Source organism: Mizuhopecten yessoensis, unplaced genomic scaffold, assembly GCF_002113885.1.
Source record: "Mizuhopecten yessoensis strain PY_sf001 unplaced genomic scaffold, ASM211388v2 scaffold716135, whole genome shotgun sequence".
NCBI lineage: Eukaryota > Metazoa > Mollusca > Bivalvia > Pectinida > Pectinidae > Mizuhopecten > Mizuhopecten yessoensis.
Window position 1 is genome coordinate 163,498 of NW_018479965.1, and position 27,265 is coordinate 190,762.

General features: G+C 36.5%; 1 protein-coding gene across 1 annotated transcript; it reads left to right on the top strand.

Annotated features, from left to right (window-relative positions):
• The first annotated feature begins 10,376 nt into the window (after positions 1-10,376).
• On the top strand, positions 10,377-25,327 carry LOC110441808 (zinc finger protein Gfi-1b-like). The gene is made up of 4 exons (XM_021485064.1): positions 10,377-10,696; positions 15,490-15,711; positions 15,933-16,511; positions 23,823-25,327. Exons 1-4 carry the CDS (start codon positions 10,591-10,593, stop codon positions 24,062-24,064), a joined length of 1,149 nt encoding a protein of 382 aa, XP_021340739.1. The 5' UTR covers positions 10,377-10,590; the 3' UTR covers positions 24,065-25,327.
• Positions 25,328-27,265: the final 1,938 nt, after the last annotated feature.

The window sequence follows — 27,265 nt, forward strand, 5'->3', positions numbered from 1 at the left end:
GGGATGCCTGTGCTGAATGTGGTTGGTGATGTTTTTACTGTGAAGATGTGGACGGGTCCAGTGGTTGGGATGCCTGGGAGGACGACTAAGATGAAGGGCAGGACGGATGGGGCTGCTGAGTTAGGGCGTTGATGTCAGTAAGTCGATCTTCACAGGTGTGCGACGTTACAAGCGTTTTAGGACGACTCAGATACATGACGACTTGACGAAGATCCGACCGTCTAATGTCCAGTGCTAGTATACACGTTTGCCTTTCCATAAATCACTAAGTCTGTTGACTATACTCTGACGGTATTGAGTGAGGCTTTCTGTAATGAATATTCTATTAGGATTATTCTTCAAATTCGTCTTGGCCTTAAACACTTGTTGACGATCAGTATACCTCAGGAAACGGACATGCACAATTACTTTATTGTTCCGAACCTTACCGAGGGTGTGGCTTCTAGACAGGTCCTTGTCAGATAGTGACACCCCGATCCCCCTACATATATCCAGAACAGCTCGGTTTGTGTCGAACTCCCGAATAACCTGAGAATTGTGCGCCTCGAATACTGCTGCTCGTCATCACATTCTATTAATAGTTTGTCAACAGTTTCTGTCAAATATCTTATTTGGGAGTCCTGTTTGTTAATAACAGCCTGTAGAGGAATTACGCTTCCCATTGATAGTGATTTGGAATTATAGGGTTTGAATCTGGATTTTTCCAGTGTTCATGCAAGTATGAAACGGGTACAAATTTATTTACACACTTCACATGAACGGCCTTCGCTTCGCTACGGCCGCTCATGTGGTGTGTAAGTAAATTCCCCCCCGTTCATACTTGCATGAACACTAGAAAATCGAGATTCAATCCCTATATATTACGGAAGAGTTAGCACAAGCACTTTACCAAAATCTACCGCAAATGGCGGTTTGGTCGAGTGGTTAACAATCCGGCCTTCCACGCAGGCGGCCGGGGTTCGATCCCCAAAGTCATTATACGCATGTAATATTCAGAGAAAGTGTTTTTCTTCTGCCCACACAACTCCAACAACCCAGGTGGAGTATAAAAGGGTCTGGGGTGGATGTTGCGGTATCTGTGATGTAGCATTCAAGTGAGGTGGCACTATAAATGATACCGTTGTAAGGACGGTCCCACTACAAACAGAACACAATACATCTCCAGCACACACGCAGACATTCACACATAGGGAGATATTAGCCAGGTGTCATAGGACTAGTAATTAGCGCCTGATAAAGCAGCTCCTGCGAATTCCTCAAAATTGTATTGATTTATGTATATGCTAATTATGTTAATTGTATAAATTGTATATTTATATACTGCAAAGCGATTTAGAGTGACTTATTATAGCTAGATAGGGCGCTATATCAAATGTTTATATTATTATTATTTAATGGTAAAGCTTAATTTTTGTCAAAACTCATCCATTTACTTTCATAAGTAAATGCTTAAGTCTATCACTTCTATGCATTTAGAAAAAGTAAGTGCAGCGCTTTCTTTTGTTTTTATACTGACCCTATGTGTTCGACTATTTTCTCGTAGGAAACATTAAATCGGCATATGTACATACTAAATATAACGCACGCATGATGGAAACATCTCACCTGGGTTTGGGGGTAGTACTTTTTGAGGGAAGTGGGGTGTGAAAGACAACATCCTTACATATGAAAGGTTTTTTTTCTACCTCCTGTTTCCGTACCCACGGTATGACTCCCGTGGGACGTACCTTGTTATCAAGTCGTGTTGATAGGTGACGTGAGGTGACCAGATAGGGCGCGAGATGTCGGACCGCTGTTCCGATAGGTGCACGATCACCTGTCCCCCAGACACAGATACCGCGTCAGGTGAACCGCCTTATCTTTATCGTTTGTATTAAAGTTTTACAAGTAAATCTTTATATCAAGGACTCTCCACACTGTCCCACTGACGGTTGTATATTTATTGTACGGAGTGGAATCTCTGATTCGTCAGCACTATCAGTTCTTGTGGTTTTAGTCGCGAGCCGAAACCACGCGCTCCCCGCCCCACATGGCGGGAACTCACGACGTGTCACTTGTCGATGGTTGTGTGAACGGCCGGCCGGACTAACAAGTGTAGCTAAACATCTGATGAACAAATTATCGGTAATAAAACGGATAACACGGTGGTTTTATCCTGTGTTGACAATACCTAATTCGGTGGAAGACAGGTTCACCGATTAAATACCATCACATATTCACGAGCAGCACGCGATTTGGCCTGAAAGTGATTATACGTTTCTGGGAAGTACGATTAGGGCCTAACCTGGACACGAATTAATTTGAAAGGGTTACCGTTTCTTAATCGTTATATCAAACTTAATTATCTACATATGGTGGTAAGCTTAAGATTCAATGATAATAGTTCTTTGTGCGGACCAAATAATAGGTCTCTGGACTGTATGTCAATAATTAGGAAATATGTTGTTCCATCAAATAGAAAACATTTTCTGTAAACTAATAATGCAACCCAAATATACATAGACTTGAAGTAAGTAAAAGTCATAAGTTTTTCAAAACTTCGGTAAAAGTTTCCAAAATATTAGTTAAGAAACATTCAAAATTTTGCACACGAACGGATGCTTACATGCACGTCCGCACAATAATATTCGCGCGCAACGGTGTTCTACAGTATTCGCCCGCGCAATAAACAAGTGCTTTCTTGTGACTTCCGATAAAGCAATGTGCGGTATTACAACTGTGCTTGATTGTTTAAATTTCTCCACATCTTTATAACTTCTACACGGTAGAATAAGCTAACGTAATTTAGTTATATTATCCGATGCTTTCTGGTTCGTTGAAGTTCAGTAGCAGTTGAAATGAAAACCAGTCTTATTTTTAAGTTAGGTGGCATATTTTCACCCTTTGTCAATATTATCTTAACCGTATCGAAAAGAGTTTGATAAATCGCGATATTTTCCCACTCGATATGAAACACTGCCTATATAACTTATGTATATAGAAAATTGAAATTTCGATTTATCTGCATATTCAACTTTCATCGTACATAACATTCAGAACCAAATTGTAATAACCTGAATTGTTCAATCTTAATATGAAACCCACTACATTGAAAGTTCCGGATACAAAATAAAACACAGTTATTCCTCCTCGTGTTCATAATTTCGTAGAAACCTTGACAACGAACTGTGACAAGTATTTTCGCTTGTTTCATTTTGTAAATTATGAGTTAGGGATTTATTAGGGAGTTTCATATAGCTGCAGCGAACAAAAATAACTTTTATGAGAAAAAAGTCTGTAAACAAACAGGGCGAACAACGTCCATGGTCGGGGTAAATAGTCCGACACAACAGCTTCATTTAAATATGTGACATACGGATTACCAAATAGTACATTTATAAGCATGCGTAGATCACATTGTTGCTTTTCTGTATCCGAGACATCTTTTCTCATGAGTGTTATCGAGGAGGATGGATACCTTATATAACTGTAACAAAATGGTAGGAAAACACACACACCGAAATCTATTTTTATATTTCATTTTAATAGTAAGTACATGCTTAAAATTAGAAATAAGTATTCTGCCCTTAACCACCTAAAAATAAATCGTAAAACCTTAAAGAAAAGACAACACAAAAAATGATGACATATATTGCGAGGTTTGTCATTCTAACTTCTGATTGGTTGAAGTTGCTCGCCGATAAAAATACAGCACGATGTTGTGTTTTGTGCAAAATTCTTTCGTTTTTATCATCAATGAATAACTATTCATTAACTTTGAACTGAAAAGTGTTGTCTGACTTTTTAAATTCAATTATAAGGAATAATTAAATACTGTTAAACCCCAAACAGTCAAGTTAATTCCTTAAATACATTTCATAAGTAAGGCAGAATAGCGATATTTTTCACGAGTGCAAGTGAAAATATCGATTTATTTGTCCACACAAGTGGAATTTTATGGTTTCGTTACATGTAGCACCAGTGAAAAATATCGATATTCTGCCAAACTCAAGAAATATCTATGGTTTTCAAACCATTACATTTTCTTTTTATTACATTTTAAAGCTATACACGACTTAAATGTTGCTATATCAAAAAAAGTGCGGGAATTAGTAGCGGTTACATACAATAAATGTACCCAAATGGTAGATGTATCCCTGAGGTTTTGTATACAAGATCCCCCATAATCATTAACAAAGACCCTTTAATAACATCATATAAAGTATATACATGTACATTGTAGTTCATAGGACGTGCCGAAAAAACTAATAAGGTATATATGTAAGTAGGACGTAATACTCCCACTCACAAGTATAACTTAATTGTTTAACAAACTGTAATAAAATGTATTTAGGACCTAATGATACCACTCAAAAGTACATCTTAATGATATAACATAATACTTAGGACATAATGACCACATCAATACATATGCTATAATAATAGCACTGATATATAATGATAACATCACTTTTAGCCAGGAGAGGAGACCTTGTAGTAAGGAGAACTTGTAGTGAGGAGACCTTGTAGTGAGGAGACCTTGTAGTGAGGAGACCTTGTAGAAGGGTGTGAAGACAAGTTTAGTAAGACGAGTAAGTAACATATGTAAGTGAAATGCGGTGACCGTTATAGTGAGGTTACTACTGAAGTGAGATGATGAGACCTCTGTAGGGAATGGCCTCTGTAGTTGGGAGACCGTTGTAGTGGAGGTGACCACTGTAGTGGTGGTGACCACTGTCGTGATGTTGACCACTGTAGTGAGGTGATCGCTGTAGTGAGGTGATCGCTGTAGGGAGGTGATCGCTGTAGTGATGGTGACCACTGTAGTGATGGTGACCACTATAGTGATGGTGATCGCTTTAGTGATGGTGACCACTGTAGTGAGGTGATCGCTGTAGTGATGGTAACCACTGTAGTGAGGTGATCGCTGAAGTGATGGTGACCACTGTACTGAGGTGATCGCTGTAGTGAGGTGATCGCTGTAGTGATGGTGAACACTGTAGTGATAGTGACCACTGTAGTGAGGTGATCGCTGTAGTGATGGTGACCACTGCAGTGAGGTGATCGCCGTAGTGAGGTGATCGCTGTAGTGATGGTGACCACTGTAGTGAGGTGATTGCTGTAGTGAGGTGGTCGCTGTAGTGATGGTGACCACTATAGTGATGGTGATCGCTGTAGTGATGGTGACCACTGTAGTGAGGTGACCGTTGTATAGTGGAGGTGACCACCGTAGTGAGGTGTCCGTTGTATAGTGGAGGTGACCACTGTAGTGAGGTGACCGTTGTATAGTGGAGGTGACCACTGTAGTGAGGTGACCGTTGTGTAGTGGAGGTGACCACTGTAGTGATGGTGACCACTGTAGTGATGGTGACCACTGTAGTGAGGTGATCGCTGTAGTGAGGTGACCGATGTAGTGAGGTGACAGCTGTATTGAGGTGACCACTGTAATGAGGTGACCGATGTACAGTGAGTTAATCGCTGAAGTTTGGTGACCGCTGTAGTGAGGAGACCGCTGTAGTGATATCGGTGGTGACCACTGTAGTGAGGTGCTCGCTGTAGTGAGGTGACCGATGTAGTGAGGTCACAGCTGTATTTAGGTGACGACTTTAATGAGGTGACCGATGTACAGTGAGGTAACTGTTGAAGTTTGGTGACCGCTGTAGTGAGGAGACCGCTGTAGTGAGGTGATCGCTGTAGTGAGGTGACCGATGTAGTGAGGTGACAGCTGTATTGATGTGACGACTTTAATGAGGTGACCGATGTACAGTGAGGTAACTGTTGAAGTTTGGTGACCGCTGTAGTGAGGAGACCGCTGTAGTGAGGAGACTGCTGTAGTGAGCTGATCGCTGTAGTGAGGTGACCGATGTAGTTAGGTGACCGCTGTATTGAGGTGACTTCTGTAGTAAGGAGACAGCTGTAGTAAAGTGACAGCTGTATTGAGGTGGCCACTGTAGTGAGGTGACCACTGTAGTGAGGTGACCACTGTAGTGGGGTGACAGCTGTATTGTGGTGACCACTGTTGTGAGGTGACAGCTGTACAGTGAGGTAACCGCTGAAGTTTGGTGACCGCTGTAGTGAGTAGACCGCTGTAGTGATATCGACGGTGACCACTGTAGTGAGGTGACGGCTGTAGTGAGGAGACCGCTGTAGTGATATCGATGGTGACCACTGTAGTGAGGTGACCGCTGTAGTGAGGAGACCGCTGTAGTGATATCGATGGTGACCACTGTAGTGAGGTGACCGCTGTAATGAGTTTATGATACCGACCTCTGATGTAAGTCCGTTTGGATAATAGTTTATTTGTATCGAGATATTTAGAAATATTGTAACCTTAAATAGACCAATGTCGGGTAGCTGTCCAGTTAATTAAATGCCAGCCTTTAACTCTTTATCCTGTTACTAGTTCCTGAACTTCGTATAAGCTCGTTAAAAAAACTACATATTTCCCTTAATAGACTGGATTTCTGTCCTCTGTAGCAGTGATATGATGATATCTTCTTAGCTACACATAACTTATCTCTTTCGTGTATGTGGTTATTTTTGATTTATTTCTTGTTTAGATTACGACGATATTTTATTATTTTGAACACAAGAAATGTCGATAACATCTAAAGAAAAAATCCATGTTAATACTATTACTGGAAGCATACAGAACCGTAGAAAGGCGTGCACTGTTACTGGTCTGCAAGAGAAAGGTAACATATAGACTTGTACATTGTTATAGTGTTCGGTATCCGTACATTGTATCAAAGCACGTGCATCCTGTAACTAATCATACGCCAGCGCCCAAAAGTTTAAATAGAAATTGAAACCTGTAACTTTTAATGGTTTTGTAGAAATATTGTAATCAATTCATACAATATGCTCTTATTCAGCGATAGACACAAATGTCTTTGTGCCATAAATACATGGATCTATGTAGTAGTACAACACATTAAATTAACATACATTTCAATCTTAAATGCAGATTTCACGACATGTACAACCGTAGTTACTGATATCTGTAATGACAGATGTGGAGACCTTCTATAAGATGACATGATTTTATGAAAAAGCACGATATTGACTCCGATATATATTTTGTTAGTATAACCAGCGAATTTGCTGAAGTGACCGTCTTAATATACAAACGTGTACGTCTGAGGAGGCTCATAAACCTGAAATCTTCAAAACCACCTGTCCAGTCGCCATGATAAACCTGACACATAAATCGTAGTTTACGACCCCGCCCGTTATAATAGCACAGGGACGGTTTGTGACAACTAAACTCCAATCTTAAACAATCAAACTTTAACAATAACGTATCCCATTCTTGGTATCCATGTGTTAATTTACTTTAAATTATCCGAACGTTATTAGTAAAGCTATCATACAACATAGTATTACATGATAATAGATACTAATGAGCGTAATTTAAGTGTTCAAACATGCGCCACTTATGGGTATTATCGACTATCACAAATTATCGACCAGTAAATATAATGTAGGTTATATAAAGATGATTATACCAAGTGCCATTTATTATTTAAACACTGAAACTGATGAGAACATATTTTTCGTTAGGTCTACTGACTTTATCTTCTTCTTATCGTTTAGGTTTGCCGTTGATACATGTACTTTTGTTATCATTAGACGAGATGTGGTGACAAATAATACGTTAAATCAAATACAGCCCCTCTGACCAACGGAGGGAAGATGGCACACTTATATTCTAATCGGTGAAAATTAAATGCATTAAGTTCAGCCTATGTAAACATAGGAATATAAAATTGTGATCCAGAAAAATGAAGGCATCCTTCAGTACGTCCGTATATTCGATATAACTCAAACAAATAAGGCCAGAATGTAACCGATCATGAAATTACAAATTTATCATAATACCAATTTTATATTCTTTCACTTCTGATAAGTCAATTTTGTATATTTAAATATCTAGCTAACAGGATTGAATCTGTTCAGGAGCCTTACCACAAGTAAGTTAAAAAAAATCATTGCATTTATATATATGTTTCAAAATTATCTGTCTGATATTTTTGCTTAAAAAACATCCATCAAGTGCCTTTGAAATAACTGGTGAATTGTATGTGTACACACAGGAGGGTGGCAGCGCGGAGTTCGATGATCTAACCATGTGATGTAGAACGGGAGGACACATGGAGGCTCCTGCCCGGCTCAACGGTCGAATAATGATCACGCTGTTTATTTGCTAATTTAATTTATGATAACATATCTATGGAGAATGGAACATCAAACTGGTATGGTATATGGAATTGCACAATCATTAAGTTGTAAGTAACCAATTAAATATAATTTTCCCAAAAGGCTAATTTTGAAAAGTTGTTTTTTCTAAATAAAATACTTGATTTCCGTCTGCTTAAATGATTTTTTTTCCACTTACATAATTGTGTATGATTGTTATGTTTTTGGCGCTGAAAACGAAATTGTACCTCTGGAAAAAAACATTTTTTTCACAGATTTATTCATTTAAAATAGTTAATTTAATAACTAAATAGCCAATGGAACTGCCCATCCGATAAACTTTTTTAGTGTATTTTAGTATCATATCTTCATTTTACATCCTTATTGGATAAGATACTTGAAAACAAATTAAATACAGTCGATAGTACGCTGGAGGGATCGATAATAAACTTACAGGGGTTAATAATACTATATAGGGTTTGATACCATCCTGTAGGGGTCTATAACACCCTGTAGCGGTTGGTAACACATGTAGGGGGCGGTGGGTTCGATATTACCATTGAGGGTCGATAGGAAATGGAAGGGTCGCTTATGCCTTGTCGGTTGATAATACCCTAAAAGATCGATAATCGATAATACCCTGGAGGAGTCGATAATACTCTGGAGGAGTCGATAATACACTGAAAGGATCAATAATACTCTGTGAGGGTCTATACATTTCTGTATGGAGGAATCTGTAATAAATACCCATAGGGTTCGATATTAACCTGTATAGGTCGTTAATACACTGGTAAATCATTCTTGTTTGGGTTTATCATAGATGGGGCAGTACTATGTAGGGGTCGCACATATAACTTTGAGGGGTCGGTAATACCCTGGAGGAATCGATAATACCCTGGAGTAATCGATAATACCCTGGAGTAATCGATAATACCCTGAAGGAATCGATAATACCCTGGAGGAATCGATAATACCCTGGAGGAATCGAAGATCAGAGTATACCAATCTCATCTTCCATTGGGGAAAATCACACTGACTGGTTTGAGCTTAACAGGCTGATACTACCCTAATTTGCTCTTTCTCTTTACTCTTATTCACTGTTCAAAATGATAAGTTATCCACTCGATTGTGGTACGGATAATGTTTTAAACGGCCTATTTAAATAATAATATTTGATCGGGTTCTATCTTTTATTTGTTATTGCAGCTGAAGTACAATCACTCAAATGTGTTAAAGTAACAGACAACTTTATATTGAAGTTACACTGACATAAGGAGAAATATTGACATCGATATGTGAAATCTACTTGTGCTAGGTAATATGGTATATAACTATACAACGTAGTGGTGGTTCCGGCATTTTGTCAGTACTTTAAGAATAATACATATAATTAAATTATCAATGAAATTCACACATAAAACTTGTTTTTCTTTTTTACTTTGTTTGAAACCATGTACCGTTGAGATGGGTGAGTTGTCATTTTCACACAATAACGGTTGATAGATTTGAGTTATTTTAATTTGACACTAAATATCACTTTCCGGCAGATTTAAAAGAATGTAATTTTTGACTACACACTCATCTAATCTAAGGTGTAACTTTGACATTACTTTTCATTGTAGTGTGTTTAAATAAAATAACAAGTTTAGGTATGTTGTCAAGATTAGTTCTAATGCTCCAAACTATGTGTCAGGAGACATAAGCACTAGTGTTACCGTTAGCCATATAGTTCATGATTCACGAAAAAATTTATTGTGATTTTCACTTAAAATAATTGTGTTATTTTGTAAAAGATTATGGTTGTTGTCGTTGTGCTTTATGGTATAGAAATGAGGCTAAAGCCCGACTAAATCCCCCGATGTTGTGACGAGGGATCGAGAGGTGACGTAAACCCTGCCCGACCGTCAGAACACCTCGTCCAGCACCTAAATCGCTAACTTAAACAACGGGTTCTCCTCGGAGAATAGAGAGCTATAAAAATTCCCCTTCAGATTTGGACACTGGGGATAGATTGACGAATGCCATTCATTCCTCGTCGAGATGCTCATATCTTACCGCTAGGACGAGCTGTAATCTCATTACAAGGTGGGCGTGTCTATTCACAACTCTCCGCCAATCATTCCCAGATTTTCCGTGAGAGTTTTTACACCTGTGTAATACAATGAACTTTGCGCATGCTCGCCATAATCAATGAAAGTAACAGATGCAGGAGCGAGTTTTATTAACAAATTTGCTGTGTTATTTTTCAGTGTGTGATGATCTAAATTTCTTGATGTATCACTCATAACTCCACTCTGAGGTCTGACAGCACTTGTGGATTGCCATTACTAACAGTTCCGTGGAGGATGGACACATATTAGCGCTATAATATCTGTGAGAGTATATAATCGTTATTAACTTTGTCTTATTGGAATGCCCCGATCCTTTCTCATTAAGAAAGAAGAGGACAACATGAGTGATACAACAGTTGACCCACTACACCGAAGTGCCTTTACCATAGTCTCCCCGAAAAGAAAAGGTATTTTACATTATTTATTCAGAGTCTGTGATTTTTTCTGATTGATTCTTACATTTCTTTCAAATGATATTGCATCAATGGATAAAAACCTTCTCTAGTTGTATGGAGGTATTAGATAAGTAGATACTATGTCTTTTTACTAGATAATCTAATGACGTTTTCTTCATAACATTATTGCATTAATCAATAAACTAAATAGACAATATACTATTAAGAAAGTAAAAATTTATACCGTCAGTTCCTCGTATTTAACTTAATAATACGTATCCAATTATTAAGAGAAAAAATACGGACTCGTTATATACATGTTATAAGTAATAATTTGTTGGTTATTTACATGTTGTTTTGTCGTAAGCTAAATATGCTTGTGTTTTACATGTTTGCTAATGCGTAGAAAATATTACATTTAGCGAAAATGAGCAACATATATATATAATAACTCCAATAAGTCCATAGTATCATATATGGGTAGTTTGTATGTATATGCACGAATCAGTACCGATTCATAAGGGATTAGAAAACGGGACATCTGTTGTGAATAAAATTATAAAGGCAATCGTTATATAATTTCAAAATTTACCGTAACAACTACCGTAACATGTATATGGTAACCGTATAAACAGTGTCCTCGCGTAACACAGGCGTCGTGATGTTTAACAAATTTAACTTAGATTACATCAAATGAATTAAGGTTTTATATGAATACTCAATGGATCTCTTAAAATGGTAATTTTATAAAAATACTGAATGTAGCAAAGAAATTACTGTGTCAATCATATCGCTATATGTAACAAGAATATGAATTTCACTTTCTTTTGAAAACCCCTTTAATATGAAACACATGAAAACAAAATATAAATCGTAATAAGTAGTGTTTTGTTATAAAAATACGTGTTCAGTGCACATGCGTTACAAGTTTAAATAAACTGAAGACGATGATAGTAAATATCAATGTCTTTTTCTGTTGTTCGTATGCTGTTATCTCGCTTGTACGATGTAACAAGGTTATATAAAGTCACGTTTTCCTATTTTCCACTCATTTTTTACCGTTTAATTATTTACTGTATGCCGCTCTTTGAAACAGGAGCTTCTATCATAGTCAGGGGTATTAAATGGTATATCCTCAATCTGTCATGAATTATTAATAGATTTAATGAACAATCTAATATTGCCGTTATTCAGATTAAACCAAAGGCATAACTAATATACCGTGAAACAATCAATTTGCCTTTCTTTAACACAATAATTATGTTTTATTCCTATTTTTGTGTTACATTTTCCTATATTTGACACACTCGATCGATGTATTAAATATTCAGGTCTACGGTAACGATATTACATTTAGCGAAAATCAAAGTTAGGTATCCCTTATTTGATTAAATTCTGTAAGAACGTGCAAAACTCGTCTGTATCATGATGAATGCGACAAAACACTTTTTAATTTATTTTTCTTATTTAACGAAATTATACCCTTATTTTTGTAGATAAATTTTCCTGATATAATTCTCGAAAGCTTAATCTGTATGATATATATATGTATATATATCTACTCCCCAGAGAACTTTTCAACTTTTCGATAACAGGTTATCCCTTTCCTCTGCAAATCACTTCGGTTTTTGAATATTTAACATAGACAATATTTTACTGTGCTGATAGAAATATTTTTTAACTAACAAAAGGTTCGACCTTCTTATATTAAATTAAATAAATAAAATTACCTCTGATATTTGTATCTTATTTTATCGTATTTTTCTAGATAAATAGATTATGCAAATAACAAATATCTTTTTCGTTTGTAAAATATGAATATTTATTATAAAAAAAAATATGCGTATAATGGGAGTCTCAATAAGGATGATCGAAATATGATAGTAGTCTATTTATTATTTAAACTACGGACTAGATAATTGTGATAATGATATTACTTGCACGGAAGTATAGAAATTATAATATTGTTCTCTCAAAGAAAACCTTCCCAAAACTAGTTTTTTCAATCTGTTTACCGCATTAATTCAAATCAATCTAATACGTCATTGTTTGCATTCTCAAAAGCATTGAACTAAATGAATATGTTATATTAAGATTTATCAATATATAATGTAATATTCTATTTATACAAATCGTTAAACTCATTTAATTTTAATTGAAATTAATTGAAATATACAATGAGTTCGTTAATATAAATTGATCGGTAAAAGAAATCTCACTTTATATCCTGATTTTCATGATATATTTAGATTTACTTCAAAATAAATTTAGCAAAGTTACATTGATCATCATATGTATTTCGTAAAGACGGCGGATTTTAATGGCGTGTACTCTTTATGTTAAAATTTCTTTGCAAAAACTCTTTCCTTTTTTTCTGTAATTTTTGGTTTATTTAAGAATTCAATGGTTTTAAAACAAACCATATCGTCACCAACTTCCCCCAATATGTGGAAATGTTATCGATTATATGTGCCTGTGGGACGGCGCCATTTATCACCCATAAGTATAGAGATAAGCATTCACCAACCGGCGTAGTTTACTTATTTACACAGTTCTTGTGAATATCTTATGGACTATAGACACGTATAAATATCGTACACGAGACTTAACGGCAGATTTTCTGTAAATATCCAATAATAAACATGTACACAAACTGAAATAGACAAGTCACACAATCAAACCAGTGTTTATAGACGAGTTTACGGTAATTGTATGGATAAGAACTGAATTTTACGTTAAAATATGAAGGCACATGTATGTAAATCAAGAAGCAGTCAGATTTTTTATCTATATCTTTAATCTTTTAATATTTTTAAAACCGCTTAAAAATCTCAACCGATTTCAATTTATACTGTATATATACAGGTAATAGTCAAGAATGGTCGAAGTAGTTTGTTGTTGGAAAAATCCGCTACTTAGAGTTAGAATACCTGTATTGGCGCGAACTGCTGTGCATCACAGACACTCTAAACCTCGCAATTTTCAATAAATCATCAAGTTCAATCTCAATTTGTTAGAAAAAAGACTTTGTGCTATGTCTGATAGGACATGCGATCCCGCCTGCACGTCGTGTGTATGGAGCGCGATCACTATCACACCTGTACTGATTTTGGTAAGCGATGCCATGTGTTCGGTGTACTCGAATCCGAAGGTTTTTGGCATCATTTCCGGGTTGCGTCTTCGTTCGCGGAAGTAGCAATCACACCAACATCGATAACACAATCATTATCCCTGGCCTTTCTGATAAATCCCTTTTTATCACAGGAATATTTCCCTGCCGCTCACCTGTTGTCGGGTAAATGACCAGGAAATACACACAATTCAACACTAACCATTATTCCAAAACCGATTTTTATAGTTTTTTAATCAGGCCATTCGATACTTTCTCAGCGGAAATGGGTTTAGGGATGTGCATTTTAAAGTGAACGTATTCACTCGGGCGTAAAATTAAGAAACATGGATGACTGAATCTGCGCCATCAATGGACCGTGACCCGGTAATTTGTCAGTTCCCGCTGCGGCGCTGAGTAGGGATGTAGTCATAATCCTTATCAGTATATAGCTGTCGCTACACCTGAACGATCTATCGTTATAATTATCCCCATATTACACGTCAATCAAAGGATCGTTTAGAGGCTTTTTACAAGGAAACGTGTACATTACGGTAAACTGATGCACCCCACAAATAATGTATGAAAAGCGAGGCATTATGAAACAGGCGCAGTTTTCAAGGACTTGGCGCTTTCTGCTTGATCTAGTGCTTCCTGTCAAAATCAGATGACTTTTATAATACCTTAGTTTTTATTAACAAACTAATATTATATTAGCAAGAAAAGTGCAGCCGCATCTTAAATATTACTTCAGTCGTCGGTTTGACAAAAGATTAATGTTACGCTGATAAATGTGTAATATATTGCCCACGTGTGGGGACTTTCACCGTGTCATTTGAATGTAATACTAAACTCTTCAAACTGACTATTGATACAGTAAAATTGGTGATGTTAAGGTAAATGCTGATAATGTGTACTTGCAAAGTTCACGTAATAAGTACATAGAAATATAATAATAATTTGACGTCGTCTTCAAACATGAACATATGTATTTTTTTCACTGTTCACCCTAAAACACTTATTGCCGTTGGGTATCCTTCAATATGACAGAAGCTTACGGCAACCTAGGTAACGTACCACGGCGCCCGATATAATGTCCCACGCCAACTGATATAGCGTTCCGCTACATTTGGTATTGCGTCCAATGGCAACCGAAACAACGTCACATGTCAACCGATATAGGGTCCCATGGCAACCTAGTAAGTGTCACATGGCAACCGAGTTAGCGTCCCATCGAAACCGATACGGCGCAAATACTAAAATGAATTATCGTTATCCCTATCATTATTCAGCAAAAACTACCGAAAAACGAGTAATTCAGCTGTTTTTGTGGTTTTTTCAAACATCTGGGGCAATCTGTCGTGGAATACTTGCGTTAGCAACATTCAACGTTAGGCGGATTTACATTAAAATTTCGGGTCCGAGCTATCATTGGTCGTCATAGGTCATATTATGGGTCAGTTCGGGCTATGGACGTTATAAATAATTTGCATTCGAGTTTCATATGTACACGAAAAATTCGTAGAGAGTATATTGTGGTTCTACCTTTGCAAATTATTTTGATTGACCTAAGAATAACTTAAAATGTTCATTTTGCTTATATTTTGCAAAATCAACCCTCAAAAAGTCTGTTCACGTGAAAGTAATTTTAAGTCTAAGAACAATGTGGTTTACGATACTTTTGATTATTTTACAGACCTGTCTAGCGATTCCGGCATGCGGTCACCATCACCAACACATTCGTCAAAGTCTACGTCATCACTTTCTCCTGGAAGTGGATCCATGTCGGACCAAACGGAAGACAATCACCAAGGGCAGATAGGCCAGTCGTCACTAGAGGGACCCAACTTCAACGCATTCAGACCTTGGCTGTGTGAACCGATTAAAAAACAAGCACACACGAACAAAACCCCATCATGTAAGTATTGCATAATATCCTACCTTTTTTTTGGTCATTGTTCATTTTCTTCTCGTTATTAATCACACTGTCACAGAAACCCCTATTTTGTCATACATGTATATGTTACCAAAACCCATACTAAATTAACAGCTTATAATAATATTTGAATCGTTTTTGACAAAATAGTCAACTAATGAAAATCGAACAACTAATATTTCACTATTTATGTTATTTTCCAGGTATAAATGTGCCCTCACACGCGGCCCTCCAGAACGTTCTGAAGACTGCCACCATGTCCGATTTATACCGATACCAGTTTGCGCAAGTCTTTTACCGCTCTCCACTCTTTTCGTACGGACAGGCGTCCTTCTGGACAGATCCACGCATTTACCGTTATTTGGGGCAACGGAAGGACATAGCTAACCCGTTCCTGCCGAATATGATGAAGTATTCAGAGGAGGGCGAGGTAACAGGTGTAGCCAAAGGTTCCTTTGAGTGTATGAAGTGTTTGAAGCAGTTCAGCACCCCACATGGACTTGAGGTGCACGTACGGCGGTCCCACAGCGGACGACGGCCGTACGCATGTGAAGTGTGTAACAAGACGTTCGGACACTCGGTCAGTCTGACCCAACATAGGGCGGTGCACACACAAGAGAAGAGCTTCCAGTGTCAGCAGTGTGGGAAGAGCTTCAAGCGGTCGTCCACTCTGTCTACACACCTGCTCATTCACAGCGACACTCGCCCCTACCCCTGTCCTTACTGCGGAAAAAGGTTTCACCAAAAGTCCGACATGAAGAAACATACATACATTCACACAGGTACGTGTGTTTTTCTGTTCCCTTTCTACTACGATTTAAACCACATAATTGCTTCACATACTTGAAAAGCGATTTTGCTTTATATAGATAAACTTAGAGGATATTTCTTTAAACTTTGCCGTATAAAAGGATGAAAATCACTCAAAATGTTTATACAAAATATTGCCTTTCTTCCTCACTGCCACAATTCATGTAATTCAGCCAGATTGTAACCATGGTTTCTGCAGGTCTTTTTATTTGCTCTGGAAGTGATGTATAATACATATTGCAACTGTCGGAGTGTGTTCAAATACGTGAACCTGTTCTTGTTGCCTTGTGGTAAAACGACATCCGGGTATCTCGAATAAACATGACACAAATAACCAGTAACGGCAAGCATTGCATAACGAACAACAATTCTGATGGATCAACAAAGACCGAACTAGTTTCTGAAAGGAAACCTGCACATAACGGCAACTGGCCACTTATGTGGGAGAATGTCATCGGATATCCGAGTGATTTCACTTATCGGTGTAGTATTTATGATCAGATTTAAACCGCGATAGATCTCGACAGTCCAGATTTCGGACACAGTAATTTTAGAGTCAGTTGACGGGCACCCGGGACTCTCACATTCCGGATTGTTTGTCTTGCCGTTCTCTGACATATGTAGTGCTTGTATAGTTCAGTGGGTAGCAGTTATAAAGCCATAACTACCGTAGTTGCTTAATAAATCCATGGACGGGCATAAGGTTCTGCTACATGGTTATTCTGTCTTCTCATGTTGCGGTATGTTCATATTAACTTTGATAACAGTTACCAACAAAACCCGAAGTTAATAATGATAACACAATAAAGCAGCAACTACATCACAATACGGCAACACTTATAACAAAAATAAACAACAGTGATAGTTGAAGTAAAAAACTAAAATAATACAAATTAACAAAAATTATAACACAATTGTAAAACAAGCTAGAACTTTGACAACCATTGTAATAGAAACAAACAAGAAAAATAACGACAAGTTAACAATTGTAATAACAAAAGAAAAATCTAAACGAACACAATTTTACAATGATAATAATACACAGTAAACAGCAATTATATCCCAAATCAACAGCAACAACAATATATATATATATTTATATTACAGCTTGGAATTCAATAATAATTGATGCCATAAGCTCTCTTGTTCTTTCTTTGTAGAATATTGCTCGGTATAGGATTTTTGCATTTTGTTGGATAAGATGGTGGGATAGTTTCCATAAAGCGCAATGAAATAAATTCAAAATAATTTTCAGTGTCAAGTATAAGCTATATTGTACATTATTGAGGGTCTCAATGTAAGTTCAGTGTAAGCTCCTCTCTGTGAGGTGTGATTCCACCAGTATTCATTATACGCAGTAATGCAGTTCCATATTATATTTTTAACTTAAACAACTTTCCGTTTTTGGTATCTTTGTCCCTCAGATTCAGATTCTTTATTTCCTTATGTTTACAACACATCGGAGAGTAGACATACATATGTACAAGATATCACAATGTATAACACAAATTACAGTTGATGCAATAGTGTACAATGCATAACATAGATTATTAAAACACAATATACCTGTATGTGGGTATAACATACAGAACATGCAGTATTATATTTAGTTAAACAATATTATTTCGTCGTTTTGTACTTAAATGCAAAAATTTGCCTAGGTTATTTAGATCTTTAACGCCCCTCCTTATTGTTCAGTCTTAGCTGTTACTAGGCCAGAGAAATATATCTTAAGGTTGGGTTGGTATTTAGTCCTATATCTTAACAAGTCCACGTCAAGCCTTGAGGTTATAAGGCTATGCTGATATATTGAAATATGAAAAGATAAGTCCATGCCACGTCTTTGTTTATTGTTAAAATTAGTTTTAGAGTTACATCATCATTGCCCTACTAGCTGTGTGTATTGATGAACCTTGCTGTAGTATATCCATTTATTTGTGAACATCACTTTAAGTGGAGGTGGGTGTGTATTTCTCTACCATATTTATTAGTTAACGTGATATCGATGCCATTTGAAATATATTACATGATGTTTTCCAATTCTCGATTTGTATTTCTTAGCAAGAGTTTATTCTTTTTGGAAACCTATTCATTATATTTTAGTTTTCGTTAATTCTAATAAGAGGATACAATATCAGTATGAGAATGTATTAACAGTTCTATATAAATCGAAATGCATTTGATTTAAGCTGCACATAACCCGTCAGTTCGAATTAGCGTAATTGTGGTTCAAACTTCCCGGTGTTAAATCTGATAACATATCTTCAATAAGAAATAGAATTAAGATTTGATAGAAGGTAGTTTTCGTAAAGGCGGTTTCCCATTTCTAGAAGCTGCTTATCTCGCTATGCGTCCCTAGGTTCTCGTCGCGTCTATTTGAACGTTTACAAATTATATTGTGTTTGTCATGTGCAGTATGTCAAACGTTGTTTTAAGAATGATTCTCTTATCAAATTTTAAGAATGGCTAGAGTGTGATAATTATGGTGGAAATATTAAGTTTTAAAACGGTACAGTTATTAGATTATAGCCTAAACGGTTACGACATTATGGATATCTAGGAGTATGTTTAATTAAACAATAATCGTTGGTTTGCTTTAATAGATTGCTGCTTAATCTTCAACTATTACCAATTTTCCCCACCAATAAGTTATAGTAAGAGACCGGCTTAACTTTTGTTTTCGACGAAACTGTTTTTTTTTTTTCTTTTTTAATTTCTGACATGTACATCACATTTTCTTTTTTAAATCGATAATTCAATAACAAGAGACACACTACTGTAAACCAAAAATTGGTTTCAAAACATTTATTTTTGACATTTAATTGATCTTCAACAAGACAACATAATAAAGGGTATAACAGGTACATTTATTAATGAATTACAGTATACCCGCCCACTTTCGATCTCACAAGATAATCAAGCTCCATTTCGTTAACAGTAGATACTGCAGGCACTCTTCGTTCTCACTTGATTATCAAGAGGCACCTTTGTTTTCAGTAGATACTTCAATCACATTTCGTTCCATGTAGATAATCATACGGTCATCTTTGTTCTCATTGGATAATCCATTTGTCACCAATAGCTATCTTTATTCTGACCCAATGTGGCTATATTGTGTGACTTCTGAGCACTGGGACTATTTTGTATCGAAAAAATGGCCAATCTGTCCACTAAAATACTATTTGCATAGAAGGATAGTTGGCAGTTAAATTAATGAGCGACGACTGTAGATATTTATCCAGGATAATCTCTTAAACTCAGGAGATGAACACTTGAACACTTACTGAAACCAATTAATGCTTAATAAAAGTCAATATGTTACACTAGGGTGAACTAGTGCCATTTGTTTTGTGGTAGTTTAGTGTATTATCCGGAGAGGCTTTCTCACTGTCGTTGGACCGTGTCGGGTCGATGGCTGTGACATATGGTAGGCTGCTCCCGGTAATACACCCGTCTTCGGACGTTGTACCGAGGCTAAGAACAGGATTAATTATTATAAATGTGAACGAAAATCAGTTAATGTCAAATGCATTCAAGAGCGAGGAAAAATTCAGACAGGTCTTAAATGGTATCTAGTTAAGAGCCTTTGTCCATTCTGTGAAAAGCGACGACCAAGTCATACTGCAATTATGTTAAACACCTTCGTATTGTATTACGTATATGGAAATCTGCTGAATTTAGTCTGTCAGGCAGAGCAGGTTGTTGGTGATATCAGGTATCGTTACGTTTTGGGTACATGCATATTAAAGATTATATCAAACCGATAAAATGAATAGGTGGGCTCTCACCCTCAGAACTACACACGTTAGGTAGTCTCAGGATAGATTAAACATTTATTAAACGCCCAACTAAAACTAAACCAACTTTATATCAAGTAATGCAAGTACTGCTGGGTTTGGTAATTGGTTTTGATAATGTACATACAAATACTGTAGTCACGTTGTGACATGTTAACAATTTTGTGCTTGAAATATTTATCATATGTCAGTATCTGTCATGATAATAAGTACTGTTACAACTTTAATTGTTGTTCATTCCTAATATACCGATATGCTCGATTAGTATACACCCGTACATATACAATTGATACAAAAGTGATCTTCATCATACATATATCAATACTTCTTATTATGAAATCATAATCCAATTATTTTTTGAGAGCGATGAATTTAATGTCAACAATTAACAGCGTTTATCTAGACCAAACGTGCATATTTCATATAACAACATTTTACCAGCTTTCAAAACAAATACATTTAACATAATTTTAAAAGAAGTGATTGGATTCTAGAAGATATTACAATTAAAATAAATGGTTTTCTGTTACTTTCCATGGTAATTGACATATCCCACGGCAATGCCATTGTTACAGTGGAACTTAGCGGTGTCATCGATGAAGCAAAATACTCTCACACTTTCGAAATAACTGGTCTGAATCTCCTGGAGTAATTGTCAAGGGTCTCCATGTTTCTCCTTTTTTTGTGACCATATGTTTGATAGTTTTATTGATTGTAAGGTTTAGGAGTACGTTTAAGTTTATTCTTCAGTAATGTCTTGTTTTCTTTTTAATGCGACAGCCTAATACACGATATTTTATTATCTTTTATATGTAAATCCAACACTATAAACTGTGTTCTTGATGTTACCTAAAGTAATCACGTTTTGTAAGATAAACTCTAAAAATCTTTCATTTGTAATCCTTATTTCACATAAAGTAAACGATACATGTATATAATAAAGTTGATATTTTTTTGCCCTTTGTAAATAAACAGCTTGCTGTTGTAAAAACACACCATTATTAGCAAAAACAGTAAATCAATATAATTGTAATATATTTGAAAGGCCGGCAATACCAAGAAAACAAAACATTTCAATATATACAGAGCTGCAACAATAATACCAATTACCCGAGCGTATCAATGAAATACGCGTATGAAAACACTGATTTTTTTCATATGAATATATTTCATAGGATAAATACAATCACTTTTATACTCAAACATGATTTGAACGATTTTGTTTTGGTTAAAGTAAATTTTGAAAATTTTGAAAATGTATCTAAATAAAGTCTGTCCAGCCATATTGGTGAATACTTTCCAATGCTTTCGACAGTTTTGGAACGTTTAATGACTTCATTAGATACTAACTTGGCAGCAAGCTTGACTCTACATAATGACTAGCATTACAGTAATATCATTGACGCATTACAGCGTTATAATCATTGGTTGTCGGTTGAGAACACGAACAGTGCCACCAGGGGGAGCTATATGTTATAACGACAAACAATTAATTGAACCTTCTTAAAAATGATTTTAACTGAAAATAAAAATCGACCGAAGAATTGTCTCCATCAAACCAAATATCAAAATAACGTTGACCTGGCTCGGAAGGAGGGCATGGAGTGTGATGAGGTTTGGTTGTAAGGGATCGGGCACCTAATACTTGCTTGTAAACCAATTAATCAATCTCATCTCTGTCAGTATCAAAGCAGCACCATCTAATGTGACGTTTGGCGGCCAAGTCTGGTCAGTTTCAACCGTATATGATATTTGATTTTCCCAATAGAACGAGTAAGAGAGCCTGTTTGAGATTGGTCCCTGGCCAATCTATGTAATGGTCCCAGTGGCTTATTGGATTGTGTCCCCTTGATTTGTCACGACTCTGTTTACGCTGCCAGATCGGAATGCTAATTTTTGATATCTGCATAAATCGAAGTTTTCCGAACCACGGTCATAATTAAATCAAAGATGCTGACGAAGATGACATTAACCTCTACTGGTTTGAATTCTTAACCAAATTTGAGGCGTGAACTTTGTCAGAGCGCCGCATAACACAATAAGTTGGGAGGCGGGCCACCCCTAGTGTTTATGTGATTCCGATTACTGTGGTAATTTTCCTGATCAGACACGAGATTGACATTGTAAATCCGCACCGACGAGTTTCACTGTCGCTGTCAATTCCGAAGTCCACATGAGGCGGAACACACTCCCGTTAGGAATACTAGGGATACCGCGGAGCCTCACAGTACAACAACTAAATACCAAGTCGACAATACAAAATCAACCATGTGCATTTCTTAAAGTGACAGCGTTAATAAAATAAATCAAGTTTGCATAAAACTAGATTGGTTTAAAATTGATAGATTTTGCGCATGATGTACAGAATAAATAACGTTACCAACCAACACAGAACTATTGCAACCCCCGATAAACATCAAGTCATGGTGTTGACAGTGCATCAAAATCATTTATACCAGATATTGTCTCCAACAATTAAGTACGATTCCGAATAATTGATTTACTGTGAAATACCCGTGAACATTAGCTTATCTGCGATTTGTCATGTCTTTGAGTCGGTATTGTCAGGTTTGAGTCTTGATTATTGATCGATGAAGAGCAACACGCCTCGGTATTGGAAAGTTACGTAACTACACTATTCAACATGTAGATGTTTAGCATTGCAAACAAGGACTGGTAACATAGCATAACAAAGGACTTGTAACATACCATAACATAGGACTGGTAACATAGCATAGTATAGGACTAGTAACATAGCATAACATAGGACTGGTAACATAACATAGGACTGGTAACATAGCATAACATAGGACTGGTAACATAGCATAACATAGGACTGGTAACATAACATAACATAGGACTGGTAACATAACATAACATAGGACTGGTAACATAGAATAACATATGACTGGCAACATAACATAACATAGGACTGGTAACATAACATAACATAACATAGGACTGGTAACATAGCATAACATAGGACTGGTAACATAACATAACATAGGACTGGTAACATAACATAGGACTGGTAAATAGCATAACATAGGACTGGTAACATAACATAACATAGGACTGGTAACATAACATAACATAGGACTGGTAACATAGCATAACATATGACTGGCAACATAACATAACATAGGACTGGTAACATAACATAACATAGGACTGGTAAATAGCATAACATAGGACTGTTAACATAGCATAACATAGAGCTGGTAGCATAACATAACATAGGACTGGTAACATAATATAGAACTAGCAGCGGTCATGGTGTGGCTTCGTTATTCCGCGTTTTGTTTAAGATGTTTTATGTGGTGATGTTTTCAAACAGGTGTTTCATTTAAAAAATGAAGATATCTGTTGGGCTTTAAATGTACAATGGGGTAGGTTTATCAGGTATGCGACCTACCTGTCTGCTTTGTATTGTGTTATATGTTGGTTTATCGGGTAGTTGACATATTTGTATGTTGTATTTTTCAGGAGAGAAGCCATACAAATGCACACACTGTGGAAAGGCCTTTAGTCAGTCATCCAACCTCATCACACACTGCCGTAAACATACGGGGTTCAAACCCTTCTCCTGCGACAAGTGCGGTCGCTCTTTTCAACGCAAGGTTGACTTCCGACGCCACCAGGAGACTCAACACACAGAAGAAAGTGTACCAGTGGAATCAGTAGCAACAGTTCCGAGTCTGTCTCCGCAGCACGTGACCGGTCTGTGAGGGCGAGTTGTCCCACTGGTAATGAAGGTTCTTTAATACCGTGACATGGCGCGTAAGAAGGCAGCATTTAGAAGAGCGATGGGTCAACTTGGGATGGTTCAACTTTCCAATTCCTATTACCCCGTACGCATGTTCTAATAAACGAAAACAATTTGTCAACTACCAGAGTTGTTCAATAGCGGATTTGTTCAGTGGATTCAGCGTGTTTTGACTTTTTAACTCGTGATACTACATTACCATGGTAACTACAGTAATGGACAGACATTGATGATGGGATCACTGGCGTTACGTAAATGCACGTGAGTGCTGTGAGAAGTGCTATAAATAAGTGTTATGGACGGCCCAGATGTTACTTGTTAAAGACAGAACAATTCAGTAATCGCTCAACTTAACAAAGACTGTTCCTAAACGTGTTGAGATGTACTGTTCATTAAAATATTCCATATTAAGTTATTGATACTGTTATTGAAATTTATTCCATAATTTATATGACGACGGGTGTCCGAACGTGTTTTAGTGTTACGTGTGGCATAGTCATGCGCATTCTGTGATAAATGGCAGTTTTAATAATTCATTTTCTTTTTCATTTGTGTCATCATATTTTAGGAATAGTCTTTTTACATCTTAATGACATTTACACGCTATACCTTTATGAATTTATTACTGATTAAAGCGATTATCTAAAGTACCCAGTCAGAAATGCTTGATGTTTAGGGATTGGTATTGAGGTATAGCGCGAGTTTCTATGTTCCATATAAACCTGGTGAGGATACCATGGTTTAACTCTGCACGGGTGTGGGCAAATTCATTAGTTTGTATTGGTCCGTTTTAGATAACTGGATGTTTTGAGTGAGAAGAAAGTTCTGCTATAAAAAAAACACAATAAAAATGGATGTTGAAACTTTTTTGCCTCTTAGTCAGAAAAAAATTCCTTGAACCTGTTTCTAAATTTTGACACCACATAACCGATACACAAGTAATAAGTATTTTGAAATTCAGCTTTCTGCATGACTTTATTTTGGAAATGATATTCCGTATCATTAAATCATAACGACTTCTTCCTACCCGTTTTGTTGTTGATGATACATGCTATATCAAAGGATAAACTGTGTACATGAATGCTATCGAGCGAATTGATTACCTAAATGTATCATTGATACACATAGTTCTCGGATTACAATCAAACTCACTCAACTTTTGTTTATGCAATTTTACATGTCATTGTTTATTAGAAATATCAATGTAGCTTATAATAAATTATGAATGTTTAAATAGTTTTGAAGCTTGTTGTTTTTCATTACCTCTGTTGTGTGTTTGTAATATCAGCAGTTTATCTCCAGCCAAATTTAAGTTTCTTAACAATCTATTGTGATTATTCAGCATCTGCTAAAAATCCATACAAACCATATTGTATTATCTGGGACAATTCAAAACAGTGACCTTAACTACATTTGTCATACTTTACAAGACGGGAAATATCTTTAAAACAATATAGTCGGCGCAGTCAACAATATGGCACATAAATGTTGATATTTCATCTTAACACAATGCATAAAGAAAGAAATGTGCATTACAAATTAATCATATAACAAAACAAATGTAAGGAGCACTGTATCTTTTGAAGGAAATTCCGTCTATGAAATGTAGTGTTTTAATGCAAACAAACGAAAGAACCTTATCAAATACAATCATCTTTAATGAAGGAGAACAAACATACATTCGGAAACGAAATAATTGTCCACTCGGACAACGAAAAGTTACTCGTAGATATGTCATGTTTACTTTATAGTACTATGATGGTTACTGTACGCGATATCCTTTATTCCAGCGATCCGGATATTCTGCTTGCTCCGAGCGCGGTTTAGTTATCCATAAATTACTACCCAACATGCATTGCTTGTTTTATAATAATATTTCGAGTTTAAACAGTCACTTATCTCAATGCGAAGGTGAAAATGACTGAGGGAATCCATCTTGTTTTACACTTTCAGGTTAAGCATATTTCACGTGGAGTTGAAACCGGCAACGTGTTTCCAGCAGCTTTTGTCTGTTAGCTAGAATTGTACAAATAAATACTCTTCAGTTATACAATCGGAGGTGATAAAAAGACCTGTTGTTCATGGGAAAAAGTAATCACCATCCACTTTTACAATAAGAAGAGAAACAAACCCGAACGAAAGTAATCACCATCCACTTTTACAATAGGAAGAGAAACAAACCCGAACGTGAACACCAACGGACGTCATAATTAGGGCCCCGTATCGGAGATACGGGTGCCCTATAGTAATCACTCTGTCTGTCTGTCTGTCTGTCCGTCCACAAATTTTGTTCCTGGCTGATAACTTTGGTATTTACTGACCGATGTACATGAAACTTGGTCAAGATGTTCAATTCACAAAAATGCACATTGAGGTAAAAAGTCAAGGTCAAAGGTTAAGGTCATTAGGGTCAAAGGTCAAGGTCAAATTTTACATCTTTTCACTGATGAACATTTTGTCATGACATTATGAAGCAAAGTTGATCAAAATTAAACAAGGAGTCAACTGACCAAAGGTCAAGGTCATCGGGTCAGGGGTCAATGTCAAATTTTGTAGCTTTTCACTGGTGAACATTTCGCTATGACATTATGAAGCAAAGTTGTTCGGAATTAAACAAAGAGACACACTGAGGTAAAAAATCGGGGTCAAAGGTCAAGGTCATTAGATTCAAAGGTCAAGCGTTTTTTTTATCTTTTCGCTGGTGAACATTTCGCTATGACACTTTGAAGCAATGTTGCTCAGAATTAAACAAGGAGTCATTTGACCAAAGGGCAAAGTCACTGGGTCAAAGGTGAAGGTTAAATTTTGTTCCTTTTCCCTGATGAACATTTTGTTATGACAATATGAAGCAATGTTGTTCAGAACTTAACACAGAGTCAACTGACCTTAGGTCCAGGTTACGGGGTCCAAAGGGTCAAGGTCAAGTTTTGTATTTTTTACTGATTAACATTTTGTTATGATATTAAGAAGCAAATTTGGTCGGAATTAAAGAATAAGTCAACTGACCAAAGATCAGGGTCACTGGGTTAATGGTCAAGGTCATTTGGGTACAAAGGTCAAAGACAAAGTGGATCTCTGACTTTGACTCTGGCTCTTGATGGAGGAGGGATATAAGGTGAAATAAAACAAATCAAAGCTAACAAATGAGTATTGCACCGGTATT

Coding starts and splice junctions, on each gene's coding strand:
- LOC110441808 (XM_021485064.1), top strand. CDS start 10,591: ATGCCCCGATCCTTTCTCATTAAGAAAGAAGAGGACAACATGAGTGAT. Junction 10,697..15,489: donor AGTCTCCCCGAAAAGAAAAG/GTATTTTACATT, acceptor ATTATTTTACAG/ACCTGTCTAGCGATTCCGGC. Junction 16,512..23,822: donor ACATACATACATTCACACAG/GTACGTGTGTTT, acceptor TGTATTTTTCAG/GAGAGAAGCCATACAAATGC.